The sequence below is a fragment of the Triplophysa rosa genome, linkage group LG4 (genome assembly GCF_024868665.1).
Source record: "Triplophysa rosa linkage group LG4, Trosa_1v2, whole genome shotgun sequence".
Taxonomy (NCBI): domain Eukaryota; kingdom Metazoa; phylum Chordata; class Actinopteri; order Cypriniformes; family Nemacheilidae; genus Triplophysa; species Triplophysa rosa.
In genome coordinates this window covers 30,536,766-30,558,752 of record NC_079893.1, presented here as the reverse complement: position 1 = coordinate 30,558,752, position 21,987 = coordinate 30,536,766, and the positions used below count along the sequence as shown (strand labels likewise).

General features: G+C 38.4%; 3 protein-coding genes across 6 annotated transcripts; all 3 read left to right on the top strand.

Moving 5' to 3' along the window:
- Nucleotides 1-1,712: 1,712 nt before the first annotated feature.
- cldn31 (claudin 31) lies at nt 1,713-13,248 on the top strand. 4 transcript variants are annotated; one of them, XM_057332104.1, is made up of 5 exons: nt 1,713-1,930; nt 2,050-2,169; nt 9,427-10,552; nt 10,831-10,901; nt 11,866-13,248. In XM_057332104.1, the coding sequence occupies exon 5, from the start codon at nt 11,976-11,978 to the stop codon at nt 12,630-12,632; it is 657 nt and encodes a 218-aa protein (XP_057188087.1). In that variant the 5' UTR covers nt 1,713-1,930; nt 2,050-2,169; nt 9,427-10,552; nt 10,831-10,901; nt 11,866-11,975; the 3' UTR covers nt 12,633-13,248. The 4 variants fall into 4 exon arrangements, with proteins under 4 accessions (XP_057188087.1, XP_057188086.1, XP_057188085.1 ...); XM_057332103.1 differs by lacking the exon at nt 10,831-10,901; XM_057332102.1 differs by having other exon boundaries at nt 9,427-10,901.
- Nucleotides 7,247-8,148, top strand: LOC130553258 (GTPase IMAP family member 2-like). Its single transcript, XM_057332129.1, has one exon. The coding sequence runs from the start codon at nt 7,256-7,258 to the stop codon at nt 8,060-8,062; it is 807 nt and encodes a 268-aa protein (XP_057188112.1). The 5' UTR covers nt 7,247-7,255; the 3' UTR covers nt 8,063-8,148.
- A 1,030-nt stretch (nt 13,249-14,278) lies between the features above and the next one.
- On the top strand, nt 14,279-21,302 carry slc25a10b (solute carrier family 25 member 10b). The gene is made up of 11 exons (XM_057332080.1): nt 14,279-14,738; nt 17,554-17,673; nt 19,090-19,204; nt 19,376-19,424; nt 19,507-19,548; nt 19,631-19,674; nt 19,762-19,832; nt 19,914-20,006; nt 20,130-20,207; nt 20,429-20,485; nt 20,569-21,302. The coding sequence occupies exons 1-11, from the start codon at nt 14,649-14,651 to the stop codon at nt 20,668-20,670; spliced, it is 861 nt and encodes a 286-aa protein (XP_057188063.1). The 5' UTR covers nt 14,279-14,648; the 3' UTR covers nt 20,671-21,302.
- Nucleotides 21,303-21,987: the final 685 nt, after the last annotated feature.

Below are 21,987 nucleotides of genomic sequence, written 5' to 3'. Positions count from 1 at the left end.
ATTTTTGGTTGAACTATCACTTTAAAGTTGAACCATCAATAAATACCATGTTATTGCCCAGCTCGACTGCAGAGAGCTCACTTTGAGTGCCTTCAGAGTTAGTAGGGCACAGTAATATTAATTTTTAAATAGAATTCACAGTCTTCTCATGTACACCTATAAAATATTAAAGAGCCAAAGAGAGTAATAATGTGCAAAGCAAACTCATTTAGTTCATCTCTTTCTTTGCAGATCTACAGGCTGGGTCTGGATCAGGAAGCCTACAGGTAAAAGAGCCATGGTGCATCCTCATTACCTTTCCTTGCTTTCTTTCCTTGCGTTTTAGCTCCACCTACTTAAAGGGAACTCCACCGAAAAAGGTTACAACAGTTACACCTTCTTGAATCCTTCAGTGCAAGTGCACAAAGCCAATTCTACAAATCACAAACTAACATACCCGTGCACTCACATTTTTTGCTACAATTGCTGCAGTAAATACGACTTGAACCAGCGCCGACGGCGTGTGACTGTAACGTATGACTTTAAAGTACCGTAAGAGAGTTTCGAGAGCAACCGGCGAGCTCTGCCGGCACATCTTCCCAAGACCGGCTGCACCCGGCTATGATGACGACGACACAGCTTTTCATGATTTTCCAGACTCACTGATGACAACGATGACGTGCGTTTCACGTTTATTCTAACACCTTTACTTTCACTAATGCTTATTAATTCATATTTTTATAACAGTTAAAACTCCGTTCATATAATCGTAATATGTTATGTTGTGTACCTAGACTGTAAGTGGCAAATCTCGGCGATCGGTCTGCGTAGTGCCGCATGAAGTCGAACACACCTCTTAATTCGTTGGTTCAGATGTGTTTGATTAGCGTTGGGTACTGAAATTCTGAAATTCAGTGCAGGTACCCAACAATACCCTTTTTTAGTACTTTTACTCTGTGTTATAACAAAATTTATTTTAGTGAAAGTACTCAAGACACAAGATGTTAATGATGTTTCTGTTTAATTCTCCTCTGATGAGATCTTAACAAATAGAATGTATTTAAAAGAATGTCATTTCTATGAAATGAGTTCGTTTTCATGGGGTTTTCTTCATTCTCGTTGTATATTTTTGTTTGTTTTTTAAACATTTGTATTCAGTTTTATTGGCACGTATCTTGTTTGATAAATGACTCGTTCTTAAGTGTTAAGATGAACTTAATTTACTCTGATATGTAATTATTTTCCACACAGAATGTCCCATACACTCATAAAATCCCGGCAGGATTACAGGAAGGAATGATTATGACTGTGCGTGGACGGGTTTTGCCAGATGCCAACAGGTAAGACAAAGCAAGGCAAGACGTATATATTTATTGTTTTTATATCTTACACAGTTTTTGACATGAAAATTATTTGCTGAAAAGAGACGACAACAATACAATGTAAAGTTGTTTAAGAGAGGAATGTTTTAAATCATTATATATATATATACTGTTCATATATCAGTGACTGGTCAACTGTACCAGTAAGAAATGAAAAATATGCTTCACCTTTTATAGGCATTTGTTGTTTTAAAAAAGAGGAAATTGGAGCAAATTCACCAGTTTTTGAGCATCCTAAACTAAGACTTGAATTAATTCAGAGAGAAGCTGCAGTGGACAATGGTTCTTTTCAGAACCATCAGATTGTTAAAGTTATTTCACTTTCAGTTTTCTTGTTAGAGTCCTCTTCTATCTGTTTTGTCTTCTCCAGATTTCAGGTGGACCTCCAGCACTGTTCTGATATCGTTCTGCATTTTAACCCACGCTATGAGAATGGTCTTGAGTATGTAGTGCACAACACCTTCAGGAACGGTCACTGGGACTCAAATTATGAACAAGATTATGAGTGTCCCTTCCCACGAGGCCAATCCTTCGCTCTTCAGATCCTTGTCACCCATGAGTCATACAAGGTTATTGACTCTGCTTCATTTCTGTCTGTAAATACTTTCTGACTTTCTTAGTAATCATTTGACATGCAGCACAGGCTTTTTTCTTACAGAATGAAAATATTGTTTATGACTTTTTCTAGATTCGTGCCAATGGGAAACACTTGTCAGAGTACAGACACTGTATTCCATTCTCTCATGTGGACAGCATCTGTGTGGGAGGGATGGTGGAAGTAAATTTAGTTGATATTCAGTATCACGAGGTGAGAACTTACAACATGCATTTGACCATTTCACCACTATTTACATCTTTGTCACATAAATCAATCATAAAATGCATATGATGCATAGGTGCCGATCCCGTGAAACTGGCTGAGCACCCATGAAATTTCATATGATACATCAGCGTTTTCTGGTGTGTTTGATTTTTTGTGCTGCGCTGTGCATACACTGTAAAACAATAGTTAAGTCAACCTTTCACAAGCACGTTTTTAAATTAACTCAACAAAGAGACTGAAGTTCACCCAACTTAAAAAAATTACGTTCAAGTCATCAGTTGTCACAACATAGTCAAGTTTACCTAATGAACAACAGAACAAAATATTTTTTGTTGGCTGAACATGAATAGAGATTGCACAAAAAATAGTATTCCGGTCAATAATGGATAATGTCTGTAATTTGAATAACTTTAATTTGAATAACTTAACTAATAACTTTAATTCAAATGATTATTTTAAGTGTTGCTTAATTTGACCAGTTTTTTACAGAGCTAGTAATAAGACATGCAACATACAATAAATTCTATCTTTACAGTAAAGACAAATACTTTTTATTGAATCATTCAAATGTATTTTGTAAAATGTATTGGGTAACATTTTTCATTTCAAGCAGATGATCAACCGCTTGCATCGTGACATGCCTGAGTGACGTCTCTGTCTGGAAAAGGAACAACACTTGCAACTAAACCTTGCAACAACAGTTTTTTTTTATTAATATTACTATATTTAATTTGCTGTTTTATTTTTTGAATTGTTATATGGAGTAACTGTTTTATAAAAACGTTTATGTTTGCAGATTAACTGAAATCTTCTCAAGCAGTGGCGTAACTTTGTTTTGAAAAGTGGTGGGGACAAAGACGACTCAAACAATACTTTAATAAATTGTTTCTGTAAGAACTCGTTGGGAATATTCATGGACGTCACAAGCGCGAAACATGTAGGTGACTCCTCTAGAAAACAGTATAAAAAATACGCCGCTTTATCGACGGCTTCAGTGGTGTAACGTTAGTGCGAAAGACGCGTGACAAGTAATATTGACACTGCCGTGAAGCAGGTCCGAATCCGCCGATCTCACTATTCTAAATTTTCTAAAATTAGTATAAATAGCCTTTGCTTACAAAGCGGGCTACTTGCACGGTAAATAGACACTCCGTATTTTTTATTTCTTACAATAAGTGGTGGGGACAAAATTGACTTTGGCAAAAAGTGGTGGGGACATGACCCACCCATCCACCCGCAAATTACGCCTATGTTCTCAAGGCACTTTACATAAAAGCAAATGATAATACAACACACACACACAAACAATGCTTATATAAACAGATTATATATGATTCTGCCGCATCATGTCATGTTTCTCGTGGTCTAGTGGCAGGATCATGACAAAACCCCAGATATGATCATGACATGTTAATGCATCTTCATGTCATGACTTTACCCAGGTTGATTGTGATTATAAACGTATCATCTAGTGCAGTGGTTCCCAACCTTTTTTTGTCTGAGACCCCCTTTTTCCCAAAAAATATTTTTGGGCCCCCTACACATATCTAATGATATTATCGCTCTTGTAAGCTTGCAGCAAGGATGACAAAAAAGTGTTGTTTTCAAACAAACGGTATGTTTATTACTATAACCAGATATGTTTATGCACAAATAATAGCCTATATATAATATTTAAAATACAATAACCAAATCATCAGTAGACCAGGAGGCCATTTGTAATTTAAAAATGTAAGCCTATAGGAGTAGCCTATAAATTGGCCTTATTTGAAATGCAATATCAAAAATATAAGTATTCACATTGGTGTGTAAGAAAAAAAGAATGAATATAGGCTATTACAAAATGACTGCTGTCTGGCACCTCAGTACTTGCATGTTATTTGTGGGGCTTTATCAATCAGTGTGAGGATTGCTGCTGTAGTGAGTAATAATTCGGTCAATGCTCATTTGATCTCATGAAATTATCCAAAGTTTCAAAAATATTGTTTGCCGTCGTCGTGGTACGGAGCTCTTTACAAAACAAAACAAATAACGAACGTATGCCTGGAGTTGTGTCATTTTTGACACGTCGGTAGACCCCTCACATCTTCTGACATTGTTGCGATTCGACGTTTGACCATATTATTTGATAATGGTATCTTAGCCAATTGTTTTGATTTATCCTCTCCAAATAATTCCTTGACAATCTCTGTTGCGCATGGCAAAATCAAAGTTTCTGCAATTGTATGCCCATTCTTTGCTTTGGTGATTTTTTCAGCAACTGTATACGATATTTTTTGAAGTTTCTAGCTGTGACTTCCCTCATCTCATTTTGGGAGTGTGTCAATTCTTTTGCCTTGCGCTCAAAAAATGTCCTGGGCTTGTCGCGGTATTGAGGATGAGTTGTCTGTAAATGTCTCATTAGTTTGGACGGCCTCATGCATTCGTTAGCAAGGACTTTGGCGCAGATAATGCACTGTAGCAAGGACTCTTTGCTACGAGAAAATGAAATAAAACCGTAGTTCAGGTAACTATTTTGGTATTTCCGGCATTTTGTATTTCCAGTATTGCTAGCACTGCTAAAACTGCGACACGAATTGGTGGGAGCTTCCTCACCTGGGTCCAGTATGCCTGGGTCATTACTATCAGCTGCTGTAGGTGAAGCAGTGGGACTCGGTCATTTTTGTGGAGGAAGAATTACAAATTTGTCCATTTTTTGGTCAGCCAGGGGATCATGGATAAAATTAGCTAAAGTAATATGATCAACACTCCACTCCGCTCAACACTTTTCAAAATATGACACAACCCCCCACAGAGCTCGCTGAGGCCCCCTTGTGGGCCGGGACCCCCCTGTTGGGAACCGATGATCTAGTGCAAAGATCAGGAACTAGCCTGTTTTTGCATTGAATGAAGCTACAGTAGTGGCATGTTAAAGGAAAAACAGCATAAAATCACTCAAAATATCAAGTTATCAAGATCACCTTGTTGGTAATTTAGTACATTCATGCATAGTCACATACTCCACTGTTTATGTGATTGCCCCACTCTCAATAAAATGGTGAAAATGTGTAATTGGAGGACCATCACTAATCCAGCAGTGTGACAGATGCTATATCAAAAGTTGTAAAAGTGTGATAAAATTCTACATGTTAATTCATATTAAATATTACAAAAGTACTTAGAAGAACTTCAACAGTCATTAGTACATGATTATTCATGTACCGTTATTGTAAAGTGTCACCATAATAACTTACTACACGGTGCAGCTGATAAGTTGCTTCCGTATCAGCAGCCAATGAGCTTGCTGGCCTACGTTTAAATCTTGGCTAGTGATTGTTTTAGCAGTGCAGCGCCTTTCAGAAACCCTCCTCCTTCCCCAGCTCCACATGTGTAGATCTGCTACAAGGTGATCACGTAAGCTATGGGGGTTTATTCTTATATGTTATATGTGCAGCAGCAGCATTCCTTACATGCACACAGCAGCATGTTGTGGGTGTATTGGCAGTAGCAAGTCAACGTTCTTGTTCCGCCACATCAGATCTATTCCGCCAAGACCAAATCCATTTATGTCATGTACACCATGCTAAACCCTCCGAGAGTTGTCATGACAGAAATATATATATATATATAAAATGACAAAAAATATAAAAACTAGGATGAATTGTAACCATTCGCAAATTGATTTAACATTAATAGACTATAACAAAGCATCAGACACAGCATGTTCTATTGTCAATAGTTAAAATGAAGTTAAATGAAATGCAACTATATTTAAGTCTAAGTTTAATAAGTTCAAATAACATGTAAAGTCAAATTAGTTAAAAACAATTAAAAAGGCAGCTTTTGAACAACAGTATAAGCAAGTTTTTACAGTGCGTGGGCGAGAGAAAGGAAAGAGAGAGAGCGTGTGAAATAGATGCTTGCAAGAAAAGTTCAGTCATGTAAAATACCAAGTCAGAGTGAGAGAATCAGCACAATTTACTTCGCTAATAAAGACCACAAGATCATTAAAAAGAACTGAAACACATTCCCTTGACAACTACATGACTACTTGACAACTTTTTTCTCCCAAATTTGTTGATCAAGATCATTGATCATTATTTTGGCAGCATGACGCATCACATTCTGATAAATATAAACATGTATATAATACAACTTTTTATTATTTTTCTGATGAAGCATGACCTGCAGTATCTTCTTGTTCATCTTTGAACTTGTTTTAGCACATTTGATTTGACCTGAACTCACAGAGGTCAGTTCTCTATGAAAAGAGGAAATAAACAATGATTCCACGAATAGAGAACAGCAGGATTTACATCATACTGGAAGAGACCTGGTTTACGGGAAACTCTTTTAACTGTGTGCCTAAATTCACTTCAAGATTCAAGTTGATTAACGTTGCAAAAACAATTCAACATTTTTTTTTCCATTTAAGAAATGTGAAAAAGGTGTGAAAATAATAACTATTTTAACTTCAATTCTTTTTTTATTACTAATTTAAACAAATTATTTTTATGCATTATATCAATATTTTTTATTTTAATAAAAAAATTTACATTTCAATTTCAGGGTGAAACCTCTCTCTGTACCCCAATTAAAAACATTCTAAATGTAAAATGTATTAAATGAAATGAATTGATTTACACAATAAAGACCCTCCTCCCACACACACACATTAAAGGAAACACCCAAAGGTTTCATTGGTTAGAAATAAAGTGTCTGTACTGTAAGACGTGCACTTCACATTCAGATAAATATGTGGAAGATGCTTAATATTCGCCTTTAACACTGTAGCTTTCTGTACAACCATCATATTAGAAAATTACAATTAGAGAACCTAAAAGATTTGAAATGAGTAACACATGTAACTTATTCAACTATTTATTTATAGTATACATTGTTAATTTAGGATATAGAAATAATTTAATGTAAGTTAAAAAAATATGTTTTTCTCTACAGTACATTATTCCAGATTCTTTGACTCACAGACTTCATTATACAGTAAGTATTTCATATTATTCTTAAAGGGGTCATATGGCGGAACTACGTGTTTTTCTGTGTTTTTGGTGTGTTATAAATTGCCCAGATTCAAATGCAGATTGTGGGTAAAACTGGAACAGGAAAGAGTGCCACAGGAAACACTTTACTGGGACAGGAAGTGTTTAAGACAGACGTCTCACCTGAGGAAGTCACAACTGAGTGCAGCAGACGTTCTGCCACACGAGAAGGACAGAATATCTGCGTCATCGACACGCCGGGATTCTGCAGCACTTCAACAACTGACAATGAAGAAACACTGAAGACACATTTGGAGAGATGTGTTAAACTGAGTGTTCCTGGTCCTCATGTTCTTCTGCTGATGCTCAATCTGGGCATGAGATTCACTGCGGAGGAGGAGACCGCCGTAAAACAGATCCAGGAGAACTTTGGTGAAGATGCTGTAAGATACACCATCGTTCTGTTCACTCACGCTGAACAGCTGAGAGGTAAAACATTAAAAGAATACGTAGAAGAAAGCAGACATCTGAAGACTCTTACAGACAGATGTGGAGGCAGATATCACGCATTCAACAAAGAAAACATGGCCAACAACACTCAGGTCAGAGATCTTCTGAAGATGATAGAGAGAATGATAAGAGCTAATGGAGAAGAGCATTACACGAATGACATGTTTAAAGAAGCTCAGAGGAAGATCAAAAGATTAGAGATGTTGAGAAGAGCAGGAGATGTGGCTTTAGGAGTTGGATCAGCTTTAGGAACAGGAGCGGCTGTAGCAGGAGGTGATGGGCGTGACGGAGGCTGTGGCTTTACCTGCAGTCGCTTTAGCAGCCGGATGCGCAGCCGGGGTAGGGATGGGCGTCAAACTCATTGTGAACAAGGTCAAAGAAAACAAAGATAAGGATAAAAAAAGAAATCTCCTTTAAACACATTCATGTTACCCAAAGTATTACCCAAATAAATTGTATTTTTATATAAAGCACTGTAACGGGCAGTATATTACATAATGTAATATATATATATTATAATATATTACAGTATGTTGACGTTGGTTCCAATATGAAAATGTAATATTTGATATATTGTACTCTATTTTCCAGTATTTTCACAAATATATATTTTTTCATGAAGACAGACATGCAGGTTTTTTTAGCTTGTTGTTTGATAGCACTTATATGTTTATATATTTGTGTTCAACATATTTTTTTCTCCTTAATATGGCATCATGTTTACTTTGATTATGATGATTATAACTTCATGTTGATGTGTAAAATCAATTGATCGACTGTAACTGAACAAAATGATTAAAGTGATTTAATTGTCAGAAACTTGAACATTTTCATCCCTGTTGGCTCTTGTGGTTAGATTAAACATCAATGATCCCGACACAAACATCTCCCCCAGAACAAAAACCTGTTCACCAACATGTTTTGACCTTATATTTAGTTATATTCAGAATCATATAATAAATTATATTATTGATAATTGTACAATGATTTAGTTTATCTCATAAAAAAATACAAAAAGCCTGCAAAGATATTGTAAGAGTTACATACGTGTCAAGATTAGATTTATTTGCTCAAGTCAATGTTTGAGAACTGATGTTGATTAAGTAACTGTTTCATGCTGTATTTGGGTAATAGATTATATTGTGTTTCTGAAAAGGCTTTTATTTTGAATGAAACAAAAAGAAGTCCTGATGATTTTATGCATCCATTTTATCCCCTCATACAAAACTATTATATTATTTTACATTTTCACTAATAATATCACTAATAATTCTAGAGGCCTGCTTTAGCACCGACGAAAGGTTTCATTTCCTTTAAATGTAAAGAAGAGCAATCAATGCACAAAGATCAGGAAGTACATACTGCTGAAAGACAGAAAGTACTGTGGCATACTACCACAACATCATTAAAATGTGTCAAAAAATCACTGACCCCCTTTTTCTTGAAATGTTTATATAGTCATGTGAGTGATAAACTTCATTCCCTTAAAATAAATGAATACTTACGATTAAGTCTTATATTTTTAAAAACTGCTGCAGCAGCAATATCTAAACAAGCCAAAAATCTTGATAGACGGAATAAATTAATAAATTAAATCAATTCATTCCTCATTTTTTGAAGTGTTGTAATGGGGTGTGCTTTGAAAGGTGAAATGAATTATTGTGTCTGTTTCTTCTAACTCTCCTCTTCTCCTCGCTCATCCATTCTGTTTCCTCCTCCCCCTCTCCTGTTTCTTCGCTTTGAAACGTTCACGCAGAACCCCAAACCTGCTCCTGCAAGAAAGCCCAAAGAAGATCCGCTCGCATCCATCAGCGCAGCCATGACGATCCCAACCATGAACATCTCCACTGGTACTCCCATATCAGACAGAAAGCTCCAGGCGTCCGTCAGTGCGATGAGAGCAGAGATGCGTTCGACTGCACCGTCCACGTGTTCTCTTATCTTCTGACCTATAAGAACGGCTACAACACTTGATATAACGGCCGATGCAGTCGCTCCAGCTGTTACGGCCACGACTCCTGCGGCTTCACCCTCCACGTCCATCACCCACACAGCTGCGTCAGCGCTCACATGTCCAACAGCTGCCAATAATACAAGAGCAAAGCTGACTCCAGTGAACCCCACAGACTGAACACCAGTCCATACTAATGACAAACCAGTTTCTCCTAAAGCTCCGAAAGCAACGGCACAGCTGAACACCAGTAAGAGAACTGGAATCCCGACGGCACTTAAAGCCCCGGCCGTCTCCACGACACACGCCAGAAGGGCTGAAAATCCATTTGCAACACTTGATAATTCTTCTTCCAGGGCCTAAAGAAACAGTTCAATAGCAATTTAATATCGTCCACAACATGCTTTCTGTCAAACTTGTGTTTGAGTCATGTGCATGCCATCTACCATTTATTAAGGGAGGTGTCCTGATATACCTAAAACAAACAGACAAACACAATGCAACTACAAACATAGCACGTGGAAGCTTACATGTTCATATTTACTCATGTTTATAAGAACTTCTTCTGCCAATGAATAGTCATGTACATAATTCTTCAATACTGCCACCTGTTGCTTCGTAGCGAGATAAAAAGTTTAGTATGCGTGTCTATTGGTCATATGTGATGTTCTATAGTGGACATATATTTGTGGAATGTGTAGGCGCTCGCGTATGTGCATGGCCATGGCTCGTGTGTGTGTGTGTGGGCGCTTGCATAAGTGCATGGCCGTAGCTGTGTGTGTGTTTGTGGTCATTATTATGTGATGATATTCTCAGTGGGTCAGATGCTAATCGACTCCCACATGTGAAAACAAAGAGAGTGTTTCTGCAAACACAGACGACACTTCAGTCACATCATCTCAGACACACACACAGATGCTGGCCGACCACTGTAAGTACTGCTTTACATCATCTACTAGAATCATGGGACCCTTTCTTGTGTTTTCAGCTGTTTGATTTGTATATGTGTTGCTGCCTGTAACTTTTTGTTTTATTTATAAAATTAGTACATAAAAAATGTATTACATTAATCCCTTTGGAAAAGACAAAGTTTTACTACACTGTAAATCCGGGGAAAGTTGGCAATACTCAAAAAAAATGTAGGCAACTCGTCTTTAAGTTTACTGAAAAACACATCAAATAATCATATTTTTAAATTTCCTTATGCAGTCGAACGCAAAGCATGCTGGGAATGGAAATCCTTCTCGACCAATTGTGTTGAATTGTCGTCTTTAAATTAAGTAAATAATCATTATACTTTACTCAAAGTAGCACTTATTTATAAAATTACGTTTATATTACTTAATCTGTGTGATTATTTTGAGCATTTGTGTTTACATTGTAATGATATAATAAAATGAAACTAGAGACATAATGTAATGATATACTGTAATGTCTGTAATAGTAATAATTTTAAAGAAATTAATCATGCAAAGATTATATTCTGTAAGAATAACTGAAGAGTTTGGTTCCAAAATGAGATAACTCTTTAAACTTTTTTAAAAAATCATGTTTTTTTATTGTGCATTCCAATTAATATCAATCAAACTGCAGTTGGTTTGTTTTGATTTAAACCATAATAACTAAACAAATACAGCTAACTAACACAATAAAACACAATAAAAACATGATATCATAATAAAAAACATGATATTTGAAAAACTTTAAAACCGGAGTTATCTCATTTTGGAACCAAACTCTTCAACTGTAATACAAGTGATTTTTATTGCTAATAAAATAATGGTTGTCTATCTTGGTACATTTTCATAGTACCGTTTTGTAATACTTTTTGGTGGCAAACCAGTTTTTAATACAGTGAGTTTTATCTGTTTGTATATCGCTATATAGTTTGTATTGTATGTTTTTATAATTCACCAAAAAATGTCATTGTTTGTTCACACTCATGTGATTCAAAACCTGTGACTCTTTCTTCTGTGGAACACAAAAGAAGATATTTTGGGCAATGTCACAGTGGTTTTGTGTTCATACAAGGGAAGTCAATGGGGGCCAATGATGTTTGATACCAACATTCTTCAAAATATCTTCTTTTGTGTTCTGCAGAAGTAAGTCAGTCCTACAAGTTTGAAGTGACATGAAGGGGAATACATTTTTGGGTGAACTACCCCTAAATAAATAAATAGTTTACTTATGCATTCAGTTTTATAACTGTGCAATAATCTCCCTTTATATTGTTTTAATTAAAAGGAGGAACCATACATTTCCAACGTGTCTCCGGACCTGAAAATTTACAAAGAAAAGAAACGCCCTTAAGAAATAAAGGAGCAGCATCACATACAGTATCAACTCTAGCGGTCATGGCAAACACTGGTCTTCAAGTGCTGGGTCTGGTCCTGGTCATCGCGGGCTGGGTGTTTGAGATTGTGGTTATTGCCGGCCCCTGGTGGCGCGTGTCTGCGTTCGTGGGGGATGAGCTGGTGGTCTCGCAGGTGTTGTGGGAGGGGCTTTGGATGACCTGTTTATCACAGTTGGGGCGTCTGCAGTGTAAAGCCTACGATTCCGGCCTCGCCCTCTCAAGCTCCGCCCAGATGTGCCGCACCCTCTGCGTGTTGTCCCTCCTCCTCTGCCTGCTGGCCCTCCCGCTCATCGTGACCGGCCTGAAGTGTACGCGCTGCCTTGGCGACGCTCAAGAGCCAAAGGCTCGGCTGGTGAGGACCGGGGCGATAATGTTCCTCCTGGCGGCCTTTTTCTTTCTTATTCCCATCTCTTGGACCGCATACGTGGTGATACGAGATTTCTACGACCCGAACATCGCCGCTCCGCTCAAACGTGAACTGGGACCCGCCCTCTATCTGGGATGGACTGTGACCGTGCTGATGCTGGTGGGAGGGGCTGTGATGTATTTGGGCTCCATCTCCCCAGGAACTGCACCCATGCCTGTTTTTGGAAAAGGGGGGAAAGGGAATCCCCCGTCCACAGGTGCAGAGAGTAAACCAGAGAAGGTTTTTGTATAAGGGAGCGTCGGGAAATAACGGATATCAAATACATTTTGACAGCATTCTTTGAAATCTGTTTTTCCAAGACTGCACATAAATACCTTTCTAAAATAATTTATATTTTCCAAATGTTCATGATGTCAAAGGTTGTGCGTCTATCTTTTGGTTATATAACTAACAGTATTACACTATTTAACATATATGTTTGTTGGTAAATCACACTTCGGTTAAGCTTTGGCACGACATCCGGATGGCATGACATAACCAACATAATGTCAATTGTTTTCTCCATAAAAATATCAGCCCCCCAAAAAAATCACTTTGGAAAAATTACTTATAGAGGTGCAGCAAGTTATTGCATTTTGAGGAAAATGTGTAAAAAGGACTTTTTTATGTAATGACATGCATCAGTTGTACACAATGTGACCATGAACATGTACTAGGAAAGTAAATGGGGTATTTTTATTTATTCATTTTAAGATCTATCATTCGTTCAGTCTGATTGTAGTGTAATACAATCTGTTTTATATCCTTTGTTCAGTGCTAAATGTAATCAACAATGTCAATTTCTACTATCGTAAAATATTTATTTATGTTTGTGTATTATTTGTCTAATAAAGCTAATGAAATAATGCATTGTGACATAGTGGAATATGTTTACGCATGTCGACTGTACGTGAATGTGTGGTGCGTTGGCACACAACACAATAGCAGAATACAGGACAGGCACAATGAACACAATGTGACACAATGTGTCCACTGTGTTCCAGAAGCCCATTATGTCATAATGGAGGAGGAAGTGTAGAGAATGTGTTTCAAGACCTCCTTTAGAACCACGGTTGCCATGACTACATGAGGAGGAGGAATTCAAACTGTTGCACAACTGTACTGTACACAAGATGTCCACAAGATGGCAGAGTCGGACAGACTCAAGCGTGCACATTCCACGTCTGAACTTACAACAAAACAACAATAGAAAAACAACCATTTTATGCATTTATGCACACATTCAGTTTGTCTCTCCTACTGTGATTTTACACCCTAGTGATGCATGAAGCTTTACTGTCAATGCATTGCCTGTATTTAGTTTCAGATTTTGACTGTGTAATGTGGTCAATACTAAGACAAACATTGTGCATTTATTACATTAAAATACAACAAAACTGATCTCACTGGAAGACTGACAATCGTGATCTGTTAAATATTAAGAGTATAATTACTGACTCTTTGGACTTTTGTCTTCAAAGATTCAGATATTAAGACGTAGTAACTTCAAATGACCTTGTTAAATTCCCACACAACAAAACACGCTGTAACCAATACATAGAAATACTGAATGTCGGGAATTTATTTACACCCCTAAAAATAGCTAATTGTGTCCTAATTCTGACACTGTGTAGGGAGAGAGAGAGATAGAGAGAGATCAACCAAACTCGGATACAAATCCACAAGAGAAAATATAACAAAATATGGGTCATGACATGTCTGAGATGACTGCCTTTTTTCATAAGCCAATTATTTCAGAGCCCACTAAATACTTTTACACAAGACGAGTGTGTTTCTGTTGTATCCGCCCTCAACGTTGCGTTATAATGCTGATGCGTCTTAAAGTGACAGCGCACTAATTCACCCCACTGTCGTCGTTCTCCCACAGCGTACTGTCTCTTTAAGAGGTTAGAGTTCATCGGAATGATGCTATTGCTGAAACCCCGAGGTGTGTGGTGATGATTTCTCGGTGTGTGTGTGATTATTATAATGGGTGTGTGTCGGTAGGAGGTGGATCAGGTGCACCGGAAGGCCGTTCCCGATAGCGCTCGAGCAATTGGCTACTCGTGAACTTTGCAGCGCGTGTCTGTCCTTGGCTTGCACTCACGCGCGCCACGCACTCGGAATGTCTCGTGCACATCGGAATTACCGCCGGCACGCCGAAGATTAAACTCGGTTCTCTTCGTACTCGCTGCCAGACGGTTTGGTCGGAACGCCGGGACGCGTCGCGTGCTTCCAGACGGACAGACGTTCAACCCAACCGGAGAGATGACGGAGAAACGGATGTCGCGCTGGTATTTCGGCGGACTCGCGTCGTGCGGAGCCGCGTGTTGCACGCACCCGCTGGACCTGGTCAAGGTGAGATGACCGAGGAGAGGAGGTTGCGTGAGCCGCGTTTGTGCGGGTCCAGCTGATGTCACGCACGCGCTCTTAAAACCGCACGCTCACGTGATATGACAGCGAACTTGTGAGGGTTTATTTCGCTGTAGTTTTAAAATGGCAATATCCTTCAGAAGTCAACAAATGAATGAAACTAATATTTGTGAGTACATATTACATATCTGGGTCACTAAAAATCACTAATAAAAGTTATCTTGCCGTTATTATAATTAGTGGTGATTTTTTAATGTCAGCATAATGCTCATATATAAATGTACACAAAGTTGCTTAATAAATAAGTAACCTATTTAAAAATATATTTACCCCAAAAATATAAATGTAATATCATTTAATATAAAACTGAAAACTTGCCATATTCATTCAAAGTTATTTGTAAATTTTTAAAGTGACAGTGCAGAATTACTCCTGTACCTCTGGCTCAGTTATTGACCGATTCTGTTCATATTAAAGTGACCAGACGTCTTTAATTCATCAACTTGGTCTATATATTAATTATCCTGGTCTATGTATTTGTCTATCAACAACATTTCTGTTTTCAGTTTTTTTTGTGTGAATTTTGAGTTTAGATTTGGGTATAATATGTGTTTTACATCTCTTCCCTTTTCCCAGTTAAGTTCACTTCTTTATATTTTTTATATTTTATAGTTTACATCTTGCCACTGCACTCTATATCCACATCAGCTTTAGTCATATTGATCAACCGTTTTACAACTGATGAGGGATCAGTTTGACAGCTTTTTGCTGCCCTACATAACCGTGCCAGATGAATGGCTGTGTAGTTGTATTATAACAGGAGAGAGAGAGGTCACTTCTGCAGTCTCAGCAGAAAAATGCAGGCCGGGTTTCATTGAAGGCCTTTGTTCTCTTGCAGTTACTGTATTACAGACAAGAAGCCGTACAATATACGGCCTTTGATCACATATGACACAGGGGTGCGCCAGAACTTTAGCCGTCATACTCGAAATGAATGCTTTCTAAATGTTGCATGCTGTGTTAAAGACTGTGGATTTTTTAAGGTCCACCTGTCTGTGCTGAGCAACGCTTTCTATGAGAAAGATATTTACAGCGTGTCTGTGTTTGTGTGTTTCAAGGAGCAATGAAATGACATGCTTGACATACTTCCTCACGGGTTACACATGTGTCCAAAGAGCACATGCTTGCCATTTGGTTGGGCTGTTTTTTTGTGTGTGTGTGTGTGTGTGTGTGTGTGTGTGTGTGTGTGTGTGTGTGTGTGTGTGTGTGTGTGTGTGTGTGTGTGTGTGTGTTTATGAACAAACTGTGTTTGTGTACACATCTATTTGAGACCAGTTTTAGTGGACTTTGGTTATGTTGTCAGGGCGTCCGCGGGGTCTTAAAATATATTAAAAGTTGATAAATAAAAAGTCTTAAACGCCATGTTATCATCTTTCCATGTTTGTCCAAAGAGGTCATGTGCTAAAGTTTTCCTGAATTGAATCATTGCGTAGGCAAATAGTGGGAGGTCCATTTACACCCAGTTGTTAAACAACATTGTTGACTAATGGAGAAATACAAGTTTTTGTATTGTGTAACCCAGTAGTTCTCAAACTGGGGGCCCAGGGGGGGCCCCGAGATGGATCCAGGGGGCCACAGATTTTGTGGCATTTTATGAAATATAGAAATTGATGATAGATTTTATGCAATCAAACATCAGAAAAATAAGACCACCAGACAAAAGAATTGATGTTTCAGCATTGTATAACCGAATATGTTTTTGTTTAAATAAAAATGTAAAATTTAAGATTAGGGGGCCGCAAAGCGATGCACTCTACACAAAGGGGGCCTTACAACGAAAAAGTTTGAGAACCACTGGTGTAACCGATTAAAACTTGGTGTGTGGCGAAAAGTGCATGGCGATGAGGTCTTACAATGTATGGAAAGTGTCAAATTTAGCTCCGTGATTCCTGTATATACCCTGGTTGTGAACTTCTATCAATGTTTCACAATGGACAGGAGTGAGAGAACGGGACCAGAGAGAGATTTCTGAGAGCAAATGTGTTTGTTGCAGCTCACAGTATGGTTTTCTTTTATCTCAAGTAGTCTGAGAGCTCTCGGGTTTATCTGTGAAGGTAAAAACATTATCTTTGTTGTTGTTGTGTTCATACCAAACCAAAAGATAATACACAGTTCACAAACACGCACACACACGCATCGACTCTTGGCCAGAACAGTTGTGTGTTGGGAAGTGTAACTTGTGTTTGGTGTGAAAGATCATGTAGATATGGGAAAAGTGTTTGCTTAATACCGCTCATGAGAGCAAAGTACCACAGTATTACCATGCTTCAGTGACATTATATTTTGTGAATTACTGTAAATAAATCTGATCTGATGTGTATTACAGAATGTGCATTGTTTTTAGGGATTAGTGTTGGCGGTCCTCTATTCATCGTTTGTGTTGCTGCAGGTCCACCTGATGCGTGAATGAACATGTAGTGTCACATTCCCTTTTGAGATTTTGTAGTTAAGCCCTGTTATTTAACACTAACATAACATGAACTTCCTCTGTGTCTACTGCTTTACCCGAGCGATAAAAGCGGCCTGACCTGCTTTATACTGCCAAACCAAACACAAGGGTGTGTGTGTAGTTTTGTTTTCTGTGTGTCTCATTGTCTTTCTCTCTATTAAAAAAGAAGGTGTGTATTCTTCAGAACGATTATATTAGAGAAGATCTTTTTCAATTGGATCAACTTTTTGGATCAAGATTTATCTGCTGTGCCATGAAGGTGATGATGTAACCGATGATGTCGTCGAACAGGTGCACCTGCAGACGCAGCAGGAGGTGAAGATGAGGATGGTCGGCATGGCGATGCACGTGGTGAAGAACGACGGCGTGCTGGCGCTCTACAACGGCCTCAGTGCTTCCCTCTGCAGACAGGTGAGAGACACAGCTGAGAACAAAAAGAAAAACATTGAGAGAAAACGCTAGCATTTTAATGTTTGTTTCTATTCTAACGTGATATTTATATGTTTGTGTGCAAGTAATACAAAACTAACTCTTGTGCAACTGGACCAACAACATTGTGTTCACACGTTTAACCTTTGGCTTAAATTGAACACAGTTTTTCCACGTGTAGGAAGGACACGCTGATAAGATACCAGCACGTCTGCTTTACATGCGGCGGTTAAAGAGAGGGAACATTGCCAGAGATATTCTGTACTGATGCTACGTGACGAACAGAGAACAGTTCAAGTTGATACAAAGATCACAACACAACTGACATGTTTTAGAAGCCTATTAAAAATGTATTGATATTATTAACAGCGTAAATGTAAACAAGAGCAACGATGTTTATGATTTTCCAGTAATGTCATTTTTGGCATTGCCGATACAAATAATATAAATGTAATTACGCCAGAAAGTTTGAAGTAGTTTGCTTTTGTCAAGAACAATGAAATTGCAGGTTAACAGGTTTTATGTTTGTGCCTACAGTATGTATAATGTATTGTGAGATCGCATGGAGGAAAATATCTGTAGGTGTAGTTTATCATGACACAATGGAGTAAAAGTCCTTGTTGCTGTGTTTATGATGTGTGGGTTTTCACTCTGATCTGAGACTTTTCTGTGTCATGAACAAACACAAAGTTATTATCTCTAAACTTTCACTCAGTGTTATCTTTAAACCTTTACATTGAGGGGATTTGGGCTGGCTGTAATTGACAGTTATTCATTAAGAGTTCACTAAACACGAATTGTCTTAGAAATAAAGGAGAATTGTGCCATTTTGCCTTGAGAGCCGACGGTTTCACAGACAAGGATTAAGGCCAATCCCAGACTACAATGAAGCCGTCTAAACTGAAAATATCTTGCTATGACATATCTTAGAATAAGTCGGCGCCATTGTTTAGTCTCACCAGTAATGTTATAAAACGGTTTTTTTTATAAAAGTGACTTAACTATCCTAACACAAAAGAAGATATTTTGAAGAATGTGCGTAACCGAAAACCGCTGGTACCCATTGACTTCTATTGTATGAACAGGAAACCAGCGCGAGATAATAATATCAATATCAAAATATCTTCTTTCGTGTTCTGCAGAAGAAAGTCACACAGGTTTGAAATGGCAAGAGGGCGAGTAAATGATGAAAGAATTTTTTTTTTTGGGTGAACTATCACTTTAACTGAGGCATAGTCCTGGCTTAAGATAAGCCTTGTCTGTGAAACCGGGCTTTTAACAAGAAGCAATAGTTTCGAGATGATATTTTTAATAATGATAAGCAAAGTTAACGGTTTGTGAAGTTGCACATGATATCAGATGATCTCTCTCTCTCTCTCTCTCTCTCTCTCTCTCTAGATGTCGTATTCTCTGACCAGGTTTGCCATCTACGAGACAGTCAGAGACATGATGGGCAGCGGCGGTCAGGGTCCGATGCCTTTCTATCAGAAGGTTTTGCTGGGGGCGTTTGGAGGTAAAGACACGCTAACTGTGTAAAGTTGAGCGATTCTCAATCTGTTGACACTTCTGTGTTTGCTAGTCATGCCTTCAATCCCACAATCCCCTGCACAAGCGTCTCTGCTCCCATAGTCAATAAATCAACACGCAGTGTCACAAATGCTCACATGTTTCTGTCTGTCTCCAGGATTCACGGGGGGTTTCATCGGGACCCCAGCTGACATGGTAAACGTCCGGTACGTGTTGGTACCACACACATGTGGGTTGTGTACTGATGTTTGTTTGTGTAGCTGATGTGTGTGTTGTTCATCTCGGCAGGATGCAGAATGATGTGAAACTCCCTTCCGAGCTGAGGAGAAAGTGAGTGTTGTTCAAACATCGCATTTAAAGTCGCCGTCCGTATGTGATGCAGTGATTGATGATGTGTGTGTGTCTCTGACAGCTATAAACACGCACTGGACGGACTCTTCAGGGTCTGGCGCGAGGGTAAGAACATTCTGGCATTTTGTCCTTGTCGGTCTATTTATGTTTATCAAGGACAATAAGATTTGTGACGACACGTAACTCTCTCAGAGGGCACCAGGAGGTTGTTCTCAGGAGCCACGATGGCCTCCAGCAGAGGAGCTCTGGTCACGGTTGGACAGGTGAGGAAGCAGTGCATTCTGGGTAATGACTGGTCAGGTTACTGATGCTGTAGATGCTCAGTCTGTCTGTGTCTCCGTCAGCTGGCGTGTTATGACCAGGCGAAGCAGCTGGTGTTGGGCACGGGACTCATGGGAGATAATATATTGACTCACTTCCTCTCAAGCTTCATCGCTGTGAGTAACAAGGCCTCTGATTGGTCGGTTTTGAAGATGTCTTTAAGTGATGGACAGTAATAATGTTAAGACTTCTTTGACTTGGTTTGATTGTAATGACATGAGCGATTGTTTTATGTGCAGGGAGGTTGTGCGACGTTTCTCTGCCAGCCGCTGGATGTGATAAAGACCAGATTAATGAACTCTAAAGGAGAATATAGAGTGGGTTTCTGTGATTTCTTCTTTAGTACTCTTCTAAGTTTATTTGAGTTAGTGACAGGATCCACTTTCTATTGACACCGATGTTGATGTCAACCCAATCTCATATCTAGAGATAAATTGAACATACAATCACATACAGTAATCCAAAAAATGTCATAAGATAATCGGGCAATTGTTTAATAATTGTCTGTTTTTAATCATTTATTAATTTTTTTGTACAGGGTGTGGCGCACTGCCTGACCGAAACTGCCAGACTCGGACCACTGGCCTTTTACAAGGTATAACGCACTAAACGTTTTTTCTCCGTGTGAATCTATTTGAAAAGCTATGTTCTGTTTCTCATCGTCCAATCATATTACAGGGTTTAGTCCCGGCCGGAATCCGCTTGATTCCTCACACAATCCTGACGTTTGTGTTCCTGGAGCAGCTGAAGAAATACTTCGGGATCATAGTGATCAGCTAGACGCGTCTGCTGAACTTTGACCTCTTGACCTTTTCCTGTTGACCTCTTAAAGCAGCTGCTCCTGGGCTTTTCTCTCTCACGTTACACATTATGACGTCATTGGTGTGATGACATCACTTCTGCTCGCGGATGACACACATTTTGGGATGGAGATGAGCTGGTGTGTCGGTTAGCACAGCGGCTCTCCATCCTCCAGCTGTGATTGAGGAGGAACGCAGGAGATGAGAGGCGGTGATGCTGGGACCGGACACATTCAACTGGATCTTCTGGCAATAGTTTGCCTTAAACTCATCTGTTCAGAATGAGATTTAGATTGTAGATGTTATCTATCAGTATAGATTTTTTAAAGATTATGTAGGAATAATTACACATTAAGATTGATTATTTTTAATGCTGTACCTTAAATCCTTCTGTTATAATGCGATGTTTAAAGTGTTGAGGGGACATTCTGGGTTTATTTCATCGCCGTCGTGTTATTTCAAACTCGTATGACTTGCTGTGGAACACAAAAGAATGTGTAGGGAACAGGGAGGGAATTGAATTCCTTGAAATAGTTTTACATTCCCTCGCAATAAACATTAGTAAACTGGTTTGACCGTGAGAAAATAATAAACTGTTCATTTTTTGTTATCCTTACTGATGATTTTAATAAGTACCAGAAAATATGTCAATTGCTTTACAGTTTTACAAGTACAATAATGATAAATGTATTTTAAAATATATCTGTATCTGACATTATATACTATTTATAATATTATATATATATATATATATATGATTGACAGGTGTTTGGTAAACGGTTACAGTGAACCTTTAAGTGGACAGAATTAATCTGAGTTTTACTTCTACAACCAAAAATGTGCAGTTTGAGAGAAAAAAGAAAATGTGAATTTTGTGAGATGACCCTGATGTTCTCCAGCACACGGAGCTCGTGCAGTGTAAAAGATTATTCAAACTTCTGTACTTTGTGCTATGTTTTCATTTTGCCCTCATATTCCAGTGCAGTTTTCTGTGTTTGTAATATTTCTGCTGAATAACTGTTGTTGTTAATATACCAGGTGATGGGGCATTTTATGAATTAATTTGCACTAATGTAGTAATAATTTGCGGCCTGATCATGAATAACTGGACTTATTGGAGTGTTTTGCTTGAATGAAGCATGTATTAACAAACTTCTTGTTGATTTTACTTAATTGGTACCTTAGAATAAGTTGGGAAATTACCATATTGGTACATTTATTTTAGACACAACTAAAATAGATGCTGCTTAATACACATCACACTGTACACGGTATGAAAGTTAAAAAAGCAGAGGGC